At 35.7% G+C, this 14,457-nt stretch overlaps 1 protein-coding gene across 1 annotated transcript; it reads right to left on the bottom strand.

Annotated features, from left to right (window-relative positions):
- Nucleotides 1-1,548: 1,548 nt before the first annotated feature.
- On the bottom strand, nt 1,549-13,663 carry LOC144441111 (uncharacterized). Its single transcript, XM_078130641.1, has 13 exons — nt 13,527-13,663; nt 11,840-11,961; nt 10,484-10,957; nt 9,525-9,992; nt 7,949-8,407; nt 6,511-6,734; nt 5,835-6,066; nt 5,392-5,453; nt 4,320-4,420; nt 3,859-3,936; nt 3,394-3,580; nt 2,567-2,751; nt 1,549-2,251 (listed from the first exon to the last, which is right to left on the bottom strand). Exons 2-13 carry the CDS (start codon nt 11,907-11,909, stop codon nt 2,224-2,226), a joined length of 2,568 nt encoding a protein of 855 aa, XP_077986767.1. The 5' UTR covers nt 11,910-11,961; nt 13,527-13,663; the 3' UTR covers nt 1,549-2,223.
- Nucleotides 13,664-14,457: the final 794 nt, after the last annotated feature.

Below are 14,457 nucleotides of genomic sequence, written 5' to 3'. Positions count from 1 at the left end.
TGTTCTTAGTACTACTTTAATGTGCAAGATTATATGTATGCTTTTCTGTGTTGTTGCAAGACAAATTTCCCCGTGAGGGATAATAAAGTAATAATAATAATAATAATAATAATTACCCCCTGTGCTGTTATGTAGCAATTATTTCCAGAGGCTAAAAGATGAGGGGAATAGTAGCTACATCCTCGTTGTAATATACTTTCAGTGCCCTCACTGTATTCGCATGGATGGACGTAATGCGTAAGTCACAGGAGTATAATCGCCCAGATAACCTTTAACTGCGAGAACTGATCATGCGCAACTACCCACGTTGCCGTTGACAACCGACCATAGTCTGTATTCAGACGCGGCTTATATTCTGTCATATTCCTAAAAAAAATCTCAAATATATATTTATTTATTACTAATTCTGTACACATATATAACCTATAACATGCGATATAATAATCAGCATGTACGCTGTACATTCTCTGTCCAATACACATGATACAGAACGCACACTACTCACTGAGGATTCGAACACATGAAGTAGAACAGTCGTCTGGACTTTATCGAACGTCCAATGTTTTAATTCTATTAATTTCACCAGCAAAAATACTATTAAAGATAAATTACAAAAAAGTCAAGATGACTGTTGACAATCTAAGCCGGCCACCGTGACCGGATTGAAAATGCGAAAATAAGATACGAGGATACAGCTGAATAATGGACACTCGCAACAGTCCTACAACCCGTGAAAAAACACCAGTGCGTTTGCTTGCCTGTGGTAAGCACGGAATGAGCCAAGGTTCATACAATGTCATTAGTGTATAGTAACTTATCAAAGTATAAACACTTCATGAACTTGGATCCCATGACTAGTTTAACTGATAGAGCACCGTGACACGTTATTGTGTACGACTGTTACTGTTACAGTATAACTTCCACAGATATAAACACACTGATAATAGCAATTCGTGAACCTATATTGAGGCACCCGATACAACAAATAAAAAAGGCGTGAATACCTTAAACTGGACTGCGTATTTTCAACACAAAGTCACAACCATCGCATCTTGCCGCTACTCTCACACTTCTAAAAGTTCACAATACACACAGGATCACACATAATATATGCACAAAAGTTAAATTAAAACTTTCTCAACCTTTTATTGCTTCGAATTAAATTGAATAGGACACTATATTGTTATGATTGTACTCGGACTATATATGTAACAAATAAAGTATACAGTATATCCTCAGTTGTCTTAAATATGAAATCTTTGATTAATGCATTCTGAATTCATGTTAATACTAATATGGAGTTCGTATATATGTAAATAAATAGAACATTAAAATAAGTAAAATTTGCATAATACTATGCTGGAGTGTATAGTGCTAAATTCATTATAGATTGGTACAAGTAACACAACACTTCTAGTACTAAAGCTATACAGATATACTCCTCTGAGTACTGTTATATACATACTTATAATATATATATATATATATATATATATATATATATATATATATATATATATATATATATATATATATATAATGTCTGTCAGTATTTGTTTATGTGTGTATGTGTGTATTAGTACTATAATCTGTAACGAGTGTTCTTTACATTCTGCAATGTATTTATCATTTTCCTCAAAATAGTACATACACTTCTTCTGTGTACAAGTACGACGATGAACTATTTCAACCCATACAAATCATTTTCTTAATGCGGATTAATTTTTTCCAGGCTATATCCCCAAAAGTTGATCACTTGTCATCATGTGTATGTAGAATGTTTATCACGAAATGGAAGTAATTACGCATAAATTATCCAGCGCTGACTAGTTTATTAAAATCAGAAATAATTACAGTGTAAAACTGTAGGATTGGTCACTCTGATTAGATATTAATTATAAACAGAGGATAAATTGTTGTTCGATACCTTTGACAACTTTGGTGAATATTTATGTAAAGTATATTGCTTGCAATTGTACAAGAAACTTGTTGCGTAGGCACTTTGTTTTACAAAGAGGTCGACATTTTTGGACAAAATTAATGAAAAGATACTAATTTTTAAAACCAACACTGAAGCATCCATGCACGGAATGGTTAATTAACAACGTTAAGTTTAGAAACATCACCGACTTCACCACACATGCAAAAGTCCGTGTTGTTGTTCTCCCATGATACATTTTACAATGAGTCTTATTTTTTTTTTCATTTCCTGATGAAGACAAATCAATGGTACACATAGACCGCTGGATTTCTGGAAAAAAATGTAAAATTTGTATTAACTTAAACAATATTCATATATTGATAACTTACGCCATAGAGGTTGGAGAAAGACCAACGTCTAAACTTACACTGATTGTTTTATATATATTTTTCAAAACAAGAAATAACCCAATGAAAAATGTTGACCAAAACCTACAGTCATGAGTGAGGTGTCAATTGAACAATTTTGCCGCACTGTTTCCTTAGTTAATTACCACAATCCCGGACGAAAAGATTCAACATAACTTGACTTTAAAAAATTTGAATTTTCTAGAAGGATTTATATTCAACTAATGTCGTGACTAACCTTTTCCGTGCTGGTAGAGCTAAGTATATCATACCACTGATGACTGCGATACCAAGTGTCACGCAAACAGCGATTACTACTATCAACCAAGGTTCGGGTGAGAATTTATTCTTATCGCCAGTTTTCGTTTCTTTTTGTGTTTCATTTCGGGCTTGGATCACAGATGAGATCAAGTAGCCGATGGCCTATAAATCCATAAAAATATTACATATTATCATAATTGTACGGATGGTCATGTTGATCAACTATACAACACAGCATTTACATAAATTGAGAACAACGTTATCCAGTTTCTCCTCCCTTCAATCGTTCCTTGTGTCTAAATCTGTCTCTATCCCTCTCTAACTCACTCTCATTCTGTTTTAGCCCCCGTCAATATTGTCAAATGTCCGTCTGCGCACGTGTGTCTGTCGATGTCCCCCTGTCTCTGTGTCTCTTTTCTCTCTGCCTGCCTGCCTGCATGCCTGCATGCCTGTCTGCCTGGCTGTCAGTCTGTACGTCTGTCTGCATGTATGTATGCATGTATGTATGTATGTATGTATGTATGTATGTATGTATGTATGTATGTATGTATGTACGTACGTCTGTCTGTCTGTCTGTCTGTCTGTCTGTATGTCTGTCTGTGTCCCTCCCTCCCTGCCCCCATCCGAGTCTGTCTGTCTGTCTGTCTGTCTGTCTGTCTGTCTCTCTCTCTCTCTCTCTCTCTCTCTCTCTCTCTCTCTCTCTCTCTCTCTCTCTCTCTCTCTCTCTCTCTCTCTCTCTCTCTCTCTCTCTCTCTCTCTTCTAACACAAAAGCCTATGAAATCAAATGTGATTATATGGCTAACCTGTTCTATTTCGTCTTCTTGATCATTTACAGCGTCGTTTAGTACATCAACAGATAAATAAATTGTTACACCTGTGTCTCTTTTCACCAGATTTAAGAACAACTCGTAGATGGATCGCCGCCTACGTGATTCAGTCCCCGATGAGCAAAGTGGATTATCGGCATTCAGTGTCAGGGCCGACACCACCCTGTAAAAAATGGATCAAGTCATGAAAGATTTAAATTAAAATTAATGTAAAAAGTTTCAACAATAGAGCATTCTCTATAATACCAAACTGCATAGCTAGTCGGTATTTTTCGAAGTGTCGTTTTGAATTACAGCGATGTCCAATTTTCAACGTTAGTGGTATATACTACACTGCACGGTTCACAAATATATTGTGTTTAACACTGATTTTCACTTTAATGTTCGTGTTTATTTGTCTAAACATCACTGATTTGTATGATAACTTATATTTCGTCAAACCTGAGATTATTTTCAACTTGTTCCGGTGACTCAGTTAGTGTCACATCCTTCGGTGTAGATATATCAGCATCAACAGTCCTTTGAAGAAATGAGATTAACCATATCAAAGTTACATGTATAGTGTAATTATTACAGCTCTTTTTGCTACAACTGTTCAAAATTCCAAGTGCAACCGACGTAAACAAAACTTGTCTTAAAAATCAATTTGTTGCGTTGGTCGTAATTAGTACACCCTCTATATCTTCACCACTAAAGAACCCAAGCTGTAAATAACACAGACAGACAGACAGACAGACAGACAGACAGACAGACAGACAGACAGGCGCGCGCGAACACACACATACATACATACATACATACATACATACATACATACATACATACACACACACACACACACACACACACATACATACATACATACATACATACATACATACATACATCGCTTGATTACTTACTTTGAGCCTTTGCCAGGACAGCATTCCTCAAAGTTGTTATTACAATACACATTGACGGCATCAGACACTGCTTTACGATATATCGCCGTCTTTTCAGGCCACTTTAATATAAAAGGTACGATTGCTTGATCATAAATTCATATATTGATTTAGCTAATTAGTAAATCCATCAAATTGTACAGTGGGTAAGTAGGTGGATGATATAGTTGATGGGCGAGTTATTGCAGTTACTGATACTATTTATTTACAAACTAGTAGTTTAGTAGTCAATAATTTTAGTAAATAAATTGGTGAAATAATCGATAGATTGTCGGGACAGATTGGTGAATGGATGAATGGATGGATGGATGGACGGTAGGGTGGGTGGATGGGTGGATGGATGGATGGATGGATGGATGGATAGATAGATAGATGGATAGATAGATAGATAGATAGATAGATAGACAGACAGACAGACAGACAGACAGACAGACAGACAGACAGACAGACAGACAGACAGACAGACAGACAGACAGACAGACAGACAGACAGACAGACAGACAGACAGACAGATAGATAGATAGATAGATAGATAGATAGATAGATAGATAGATAGATAGATAGATAGATGCTTTCTCGATTTCAGTCAATTAAAACTGCACTAGCTGTAACTTCACTGGCTGTTGAAACTCTTTTGTTAGATATCGTACATCATACAAAACATATTTGTGTAGCTGTACACATGATATGGTAAAATAAATCAAGTCAAATCGATTTTTGGGTCCGCCCAAAAAAATCCGCGACCCAAAAATGCAATCATGATTTCAACCTATTGCTTAGTACGTCTGGTCCGGTATACCTGCCTACTAGTATTTTAGCAATTTTCAATTAGTATATTGTTAGTTGTGTGAGATCAAAATAACAATACCCCAGTTAAAGCTAACTTGCAGTTTTACATTTTTCGTCTTGCGACGGTAATGATTCGAAGGTCAAGCTTGTAACCGTAACGGTAACGTTCCGAGCTCTTAATGAGAAACAGCGAAAATATTTTTCTTAAAAAAAAAAATAATCAAAATGAATTTCTATAACTTACCCTGTTGATTAGGAAATTGCGGAACGTTACAACCACTGATGCAGACATTTTTCCATCATTAGCTTAACACATAAAAATTAAATAAATAAAAAGGTTTAATAAAATCAAAATTGACATCACATATGTCGAAAGTATAACACATGCTTTCATAAAAAGAGAGAGCCTTTGGAAGTTATATATATATATATTTTCAGGGAATATTAAAAATTATTTTAGGATTTCATTGAAAAAAGTAGACCCTGAAACTAATTTATTTTCTTTACAAAGATGTTGAATAAAATTTAATATAAAAATATTTTTATTTGTAACACAAAACTTTTAATTTTCAACACAAAAACTCAAAAGAAATTACATTGAATCAAAACTTTAATTTCGACAATTTATGATATTAAAATAAAAAATGTATATAAATGGTTTCTTTAATTTTATAATTTTCAACATACCTTCTGTACACACCTTTTTGCCAGCCAAACCGTCATTTCGAGGCCCAAACAGTATACATTTATCATTATTAGTCTCGACTATGTCTTTGTAAGGCACACTGTCTGGTTTGGTGACTTGTGCACATAAGTAATTTACGGTGAAGCAAGTATCACCTGAAATCGTCACCGACCCTGTGACGTCATCAAAATTGAGATTTGCTCCAGCATTGATGCCTTGATTCATGTTCAGGGCCTGGAAGATATATATGTGAGCGTCATTACAGTATTGTCGTAAAAGCTACAGTCCTCTTTTATGGCAAAGCTACTTCGTATATTCCTTGACATCACAACTGCGTCCCCGATGAGGGTAGTTTGGGCTCTGAATTTATTTAAACGTTTGCTATCGTTCTAATATCACAGACGTTCAGGTACCCAGAGAATGTTTTTGCATTCTATCATTACATAATTGTAGTTTTGTTTGAAAATTGAATTAGTACTTTGCTTTCCATTCTCTTATTGTTCAAGTCACGTGTACTGCATATGTATGGGATAATAATGGTTGTTAGTACATAGAATTACCAAAATGTGTTCTTGCAGCTTGCAGTGTGATCTTGCAATTGTATTCCATCAAAATGAACTTCGTATATTATGGCAAACACTGTTAGAATCGAGCAATATTGTACAAGGTTTTTCTTACCTCTGTATTCAATGTCTGTTGCAAGCCATCATTGGTTGAGCTTTCCAATTGGAGATTGTCTGTTACGAATAAGGTCAATGCAAAGTTGTCATGGTTACCAAATATAGGAAGGTCATCCGTACCACTATTCTGTAGTTGAATATTTGCTATTAACTCCTGTGATTGGTCGGCATTATAAACAACTGCTGTCGTTCCACCAATAGTGAAACTGGATACTCCAATATCTAAAAAATCACAAGGTTAGTATTTCTAGCTGTCATTATTGTAACCCTTTTCGTGCACTTCTACTATGTCACTACTCTTTTGACAGTACCATTCGTGGGGGTATTTCATTAATCTCGCGGATATTTACAGCCGAGCGGTGTCAAAAGGGTTAATAGTTTGTAAGATGAGCCAACTCCAATCTCTTTATGACTGAATGGCAAAAAAGGCCGTCTATATGGGTCTCAAATGGGTATTTAATTTATAAAACAACTGAACTATGTTTTCCTCCCTGAAAAAAAAGTGAAACGACATATACCAAGTCCTTGTTTGTAACTCAATAAATTAATAGATGAAATTATTGTACGTACAAACTTTTAGATATTTTCAAGCTTTTTGCAATATATTGAGTTACAAACATGGCCTTGGTATATGTTGTTTTACATTCTTTCTTTTTTAGGTTTTGTGAATTAAAAATCCAAAAATAAGCACCCATTTGTCAGTCACGTGACCACTTTAAAAAGAATGTTCATGGCATAGGTAGAAGTGATTTTTTTTTCAAAGAATGAATCATGTCAGATAAATCAGAGAACGATATCGTATTATGCGATAAGTACTGGAATGATGAAGAGTGACAGTTCTGTCGTTGTTTTTGTGTTTCTATACCCTGGGTACGAATAGCGCCACCAAGTGGTAGCACTGTTGTTTTTCATTTTATCACCTTATTACTCTACTATACCATCATCACTTGCTAACAAATTGGTATCCTAAAGTGTGCCGTTTATTTCTTTATATGACTTTGTTTCTAGTCCCATGTATAAACACCCTCGAACGACACTTTTCAATGTTTGTGTGTCATTTCTACTTATTTTTGACTTTGAAAGATTTGGGGAAAGTTGAAATAATAAAAAGACAAAAAGAAGTTATTTTATCACATTGTCATATTTTATGAACATGTATTAAAAGTATGTGCATGGGAATACGACTCGAGTAAACGAAAAGCGCGTGTCACCAGACATGTACAATTTTATATGTACAAGATTGGGAAACTTCAACATGTGGAACTTAAAGATAATCACAAAAATGATCAAGTTTAATTTTAAATACAGTATTTCAAAATACATTAATAAAACTTAATTTCGAAAACAGAAATATCAAAAGTGATAAATATATGTACTCACACTTTACCTACGTAATACACGTCAATCTATAATTCTTAATTTTGATTGTGACTCACCCACATTGCATGGAATTTTTCCGATTTTGTTGTCGTCTGCTGGTCCAAACTCTTTACAAATATAGTTATTGCCTTGGTTAGGATCAACATAAAGGCCATCAGCACTGCTATCCAAGGTGACCTCAACACAAAGATGTGTAATGGATTCGCATTGGTCCATAGGAATCGTCACATCAACATCAGTTTCACTGAAAGATACTGTGTTGCCACTGAGTATGCCCTGCTTGAGTTCTGCATCGTCCAAGTTATTCTCTGTTATCTCAATTTTGAACGTATCTGTGTTCAAAACATCACTGTTTGTGAGATATTTTTTGACAACGAAATTATTGTCGTCTGATGCTATTGGCAAGTCGCCTTGGCCGCTATTAGTCACGCTTGTAGTTACACTTACTGCTACAACCTCGTCCAAGGGGAAGAAATCTTCGTTTGTCGTCACCTCTACACTAGTAAGGTCAAGATCTGGAGACGATAATAAAAGATAATTTTGCTGAATTACGTGTACAAGCAATAAAAGATCATGGGGAAAATAGATAAACTTGACAACAAGTAATCATTACGTCAGATCACCTCCTGTCTGGTCATACATCTGTCACTTCCCCACATATCGACATATCACAATGGATACAGTTTACTTACTACTAGTAGTTGTTACCGGACCAACGGCAGTTGGACGAAAGTGTTGATGTCATGCTTGTTTGTCGTACGCCCGCCCCCCCCCCCCCGTCCATCCATCCATTCGTTTGTTTGTTTGTTTGTTTGTTTGTTTGTTTGTTTGTTTGCTTTTTGTTAGCAATATACCTTTAAAGAAATCATTGATGAGTTTAGATGACACTTTGGGAAACCCATGTGACAAGGACCGGTTGATTAGATTTTGCCGGCGATCCAATTTCTCAGGCTCAGTTTTAGTGAAGCCGTGTGGCAAATGAAAAGTCATATTGATGCATTTAAACACCCAACATTACAGTGGTCTGTAGTTTTTTTAATTATACCGATGATTGTTAATTCAGGATCTAGGAGAACATATGTGGATGCGATACCAGAAGTCTAATGAAATTGCAATTTTGATTAAATCGACACTTTTTAATTTATATAAGACAAATGGTCTAACGTCTAGTAGTGAAATTACATGTAAATACGTTGTAAAATTTAAACCGCACCCTTTAATTAATTAGAACAAATTGAGGACTGAACATCATCCAGTAAATTGCATTTAATTTTAATTAAATTGGCACTTTTAATTCAGGAGATATTTTGATGGAGCGTACATTAACTTAATTAATAATTACATTAATAAAGACGCCAGCTTTTTAATTAAATAGAATGGAATGTGAGTGACTGCACATATTGCATGTATTATTCAAAACTAATATTAATAACCAGGCTATATCGCTTGGCATTACAGCATCACCAATTGAGCGCGCTTATGTAGGAGGTCACAAGTTTTTATACTAATATAACAACAGCTGAGAGTTGGCAGAGGTATTATCTGCTCTACTGAGAACCCTTTAGTTTGCTTTTCTTGCCATCATGGCTACTTCATATTAGTGTGCGTTCAAAGAATGAAAACAGTTCTTACCTATTTCAATTCGATTACAGCTTTTCTGACCGACTTGTCCCGGCTCGGTGCCGAAATCTTTGCACAACTCGTTGTTGTTATCAATCCTTTCATAGAATTCTGCATCTCTTCCTCTCGAGACCTCGATACAGAACTTAGTAAAAGTCTCACATGTAGCATTTGGTGGAACAATAAGAATGGTAGTAACAACCCCTGTGAAAATCGCAGTGCCATTTTCTACAATCCCTGAACCAATGTTATCAACGCCATCAGTGTTTGTAGGGAATTTCATCTCACCAGTCCTTTGTCCAAAATCATCCCCAACAATTACATAAACATTGAATAGATAATTATCGATGTCAGTTGCGTCATCAATTGCGTCACTTCCGTCATTTCTAAGGGTTATATCTATAGAAATGGATCGACCCAACCCCATCCAGTATATGAGAGTATCCGAATTGTCAACGGAGAAGTCTTCAACCTGTAGATCTGATGCAAAATATGGAGAGAACTTGTTAGATTTCCGTGGTATTCTGCGTCCAACTCTAATTATAATAAAATTAAATTAAAGTTGCAATGAAGTTATCAAATATAATGACGAGGATAGTCGCTTACGTACACAGGTCCCATGTGTTTTAGTTTTAGGTGTTTTTTTCTGTGTGTTTTTGTTTTATGAGCATTTTTGTGTGTTGTTCTGTTGTTCAGTTGCAGAAATTTTGACTGACTGACTGACTGACTGGCTGACTGACTGACTGACTGACTGACTGACTGACTGACTGACTGACTGACTGATTGACTGACTGACTGACTCACTGACTGACTGACTGACTGACTGACTGACTGACTGACTGACTGACTGACTGACTGACTGACTGACTGACTGACTGACTGACTCACTCACTCACTCACTCACTCACTCACATTTTACATGTAATATCACGTTCGTGGCATATATTTTACAGAACAGTTCTTAAACTTACCTATATCTTGACAATACTTATCCACAATATCGTCCACGCCATATGGTATGCACATATCGTTGTTATCTGTTTCGGTCTCCTCAAATGTGGCCCCTGACCCCGTTGTGACCCTCACACACAAATGTGTCTGTTCCTCACACTCTGTTTGTGTACCAGGTAAGGTAAGAGTTAAAACAATGTTTGCGATAACTAAAGTTGCATTATTTCCAGGTAACGGGTCGCTCAATTTGGTAGCTTGGTCCAAGTTCACGGTCCCCTGTACATCCGAACCAACTGTACGACTCTCAAAATCCGATTGACTCTTAATCGAAATGGCTTGAAAATCAAAATTGTCACTTGAGCCTGTGATATCGTTCTCCCCTTCGTTCGTTATAGTGATTTCCATGGTTACTGTTGTAGGTACACCAGCGATAAATACAACTTCTTCTGTCGTTGAAGTGATGGTAGCGTTTGAGATGCTGATATCTGTAAGGTCTAAGAGTGGCAAGAGAGGTGACAGTTTTAGATAATGATTTCTCAAAGACAAAGGAAATGTCAAGTATGATGTGGTGTAGATTGAATAACTAATAACAAAGTACGCACCGTTGCAATTCTCTGTAGAAGGGGAATTGTTACGACTAATAACTCTAACAGACAGAGAGACAGAGAGACAGAGAGACCGACAGACATACAGACAGACAGACAGACAGACAGACAGACAGACAGACAGACAGACAGACAGACAGACAGACAGACAGACAGACAGACAGACAGACAGACAGACAGACAGACAGAGACGGACGGACGGACGGGTGGGCCGGCAGGCAGGCAGACCTACCTACCTACCTACCTACCTACCTACCTACCTACCTACATACCTACATACATACATACATACATACATACATACATACATACATACATACATACATACATACATACATACAAGCAGGCATATAAAACACACTAGTTGACGACAAACTGTCGGAAATTGGTATATTTTTTGTAAATGTACATAATTATATGACCTTTGAACGATGAGGCGCATGTAACTAGACATGATGCATGCGGAAACAAATTAAGTATATATATATACTTTAAATTTCTACTCAAAGATCAAAAAAGCAAAGTGTCAGACATAGGTTGTACTGGCGTTTGAAGAGTATTTTATCTCAAATAATGTATCCATAATTTATCCCTAGAGGGATAAATTAGGATAAACGTGTACCCCAATCGGGGAATACTCCTAACTGTGAATGGGTGCACAAGCGGAGAGACAGACTGGTTTATATATGGTATATGTAGGATGACGCATGACTTGTTGATGCAACGTTAACGGTCCTAACATTGTAGTATGGAAAATAGAATAATACTTACTGCCCACTGCCAATATTTCATCAATCACTACGGCAAAGAACAAACAAGATATGACTAACGTCATCTTCATGGAATCCGAAAGTCTTGAATTCTTTGAATAATACGTACTCTTCTTTTTACGACTGAAAATAAATGAATAAAATGTGTATATTTTATATATTCATATATGACTTACCTCTTACACTGAATTAGTATATATATATATATATATATATATATATATATATATATATATATATATATATATATATATATGTATATATATATATATATATATATATATATATATATATATATATATATATATATATATATATATATATATATATATATATATATATATATGAAATTATATGAAATATTGCATGTGCAATTACGTTATAAAATTCGATCTTTCAAATTAATATTTCACTTATAGTTTTATCTACACTGTGTTTTTTGCTTCTGATATGTTGGTACATTTCAATGTAAAAGTGTAATAAAACTATAGAAACCTTACATTATATGCCTTTTTCATTGAAACACGGGCATTGTGTGTATAAGCTAATAATATACGTTGTTGTGTTTGCATCATATTGTTGCATGTACACAACACTGGCTACCTGTTCTATTTTGATACCATGCGATGTGTTGTTAAAAATATAAACCACGATCTCGTCAATCATGGTGTATTCAGTGCATTCAGTGCATTCAGTGCATTGTCAGTCTGGCTGTCGTTAAATCGCTGTATGTATGTATGTATGTATGTATGTATGTATGTATGTATGTATGTATGTATGTATGTATATATGTATGTATGTATGTATGTATGTATGTATGTATGTATGTGTGTGTATATGTATGTATGTATGTATGTATGTATGTATGTATGTATGTATGTATGTATGTATATATGTATGTATGTGTGTGTATGTGTGTATGTATGTATGTATGTATGTATGTATGTATGTATGTATGTATGTATGTGTGTGTATGTGTGTATGTATGTATGTATGTATGTATGTATGTATGTATGTATGTATGTATGTATGTATGTATGTATGTATGTATGTATGTATGTATGTATGTATGTGTGTGTGTGTGTGTGTGTGTGTGTCTGTGTGTGTGTGTCTGTGCGTGCGTGCGAGTGTGTGTGTGTGTATCAACAATACCAGTACAAGCTGTAGAGATGACCCCATTCTGATCGATGCAATCTCAGACCACTACTCGTTAGTGGTCTGAGATGCAATATGATATGATGTGTGTACCTGTACAAATATCACACTGACAACAGTGTAAGGCCGAATATAACATTTTAAAGTGACGTCACAGTAAATGAAGCTTGTTGTTTCAGTAATACACCAAATTGTATTCACTGGCTGTTTTTATAGAGTTTGAGGTGTTACCAACTTTTAAATCGCTAGTTGTAAAGCAAGAGCAAATATATATACGTTGGGGTCTCTCTCCCTCGTCTGCAGCACAACAAAGCTGTAAACTACTATGATTTGATTTAATCATACACGGTTATTAATGAAATAACGATAACAAGAAGAAACCATAATGTGTATATAGAAATGGTTCACAGGGTTTATATGTCTGTGTGTCCTTGGTGTATCAATGTATACCATAATAAAAACACCTACTCGCAGTAACCTTGTCCCAAAGGGTGATTCCACTACATTGGTGACGTTTATATGAATGTACTTACCGACCTACATACGTGATAACAAACGATATCACCAATATAGAGAGGCTTGTTGCCTGCTTCTGTATTATCCACGGAGACACCTGTTGTTAATTTCGGGATATAGTTCTTTGGTCATATGCTGTCGGTGGAGGAAGCGAAAATCCCGAGGCGTAAGCTGGGTGTGGAACACGGTAGTATGACGCGTGTGCCTATCAATGCAGTAACTCTCTCTTTATGATTGTCGAGACCGTATAACCTTCACACAAAGGCAACCATCGACCTATTTGTTCACTTGTATTTTCAGGTGATGTGTACACAAACACGCTATTAAAAACACGGTTCTGCATGCGTCAGTAGACTTATTTGTCGCCAGAGGCGCTGTACTTGTACGATGTAGACGTTACAAATGTCACATGTTGAAAAACAAAAGAGTTGAAAAACAAAAGAAGACAAAAGAAAAAAAAAGAAAATAGAATAAAGTAAAATAAAATAAAACAAAACGAACAAACAAAATATGTAGAGAAAACTTTATTCAATGTAAACTTTCATCGAGACCTTTACATTGACAGAAACTACAACGGTCGGCGGTGTGTGTGTGTGTGTGTGTGTGTGTGTGTGTGTGTGTGTGTGTGTGTGTGTGTGTGTGTGCATTGTAATGTAAGAGTGGGGTGAGGTAGGGGTTAGGTACAGTTGTATGGTTAATATACTTCATATATAAAAACAAAGTTGCACATAGCTTCAAATCGCATATATTGTTAGCAATGCCAGAGGCTCCACATACCACACTAAATATCATATATCTCTCCTTGTCCTTTCTTCATTGAACACCCCTAACCTTGAACTCTAAAGAGACATTGACATCCTAAAAACTCAAGGTATTTAGCATATTGGATAGTTGAAAACATTGCAAAGGTCATTCAGGTGTGAACGGAATGTGGAGCCCTATTGGACA

The sequence above is a fragment of the Glandiceps talaboti genome, chromosome 10 (genome assembly GCF_964340395.1).
Source record: "Glandiceps talaboti chromosome 10, keGlaTala1.1, whole genome shotgun sequence".
NCBI lineage: Eukaryota > Metazoa > Hemichordata > Enteropneusta > Spengelidae > Glandiceps > Glandiceps talaboti.
This window is presented reverse-complemented; position numbering and strand designations above follow the sequence as displayed.

Excerpts from the sequence above, each read along its gene's own strand:
- LOC144441111 (XM_078130641.1), bottom strand. The coding sequence starts at position 11,909 with ATGAAGATGACGTTAGTCATATCTTGTTTGTTCTTTGCCGTAGTGATT. Across the intron at positions 10,958-11,839 it reads TGAAATATTGGCAGTGGGCA|ACCTTACAGATATCAGCATC; the intron begins GTAAGTATTATT and ends TGCCACTCTTAG. Across the intron at positions 5,454-5,834 it reads CAAAAAGGTGTGTACAGAAG|CTAATGATGGAAAAATGTCT; the intron begins GTATGTTGAAAA and ends TTATGTGTTAAG.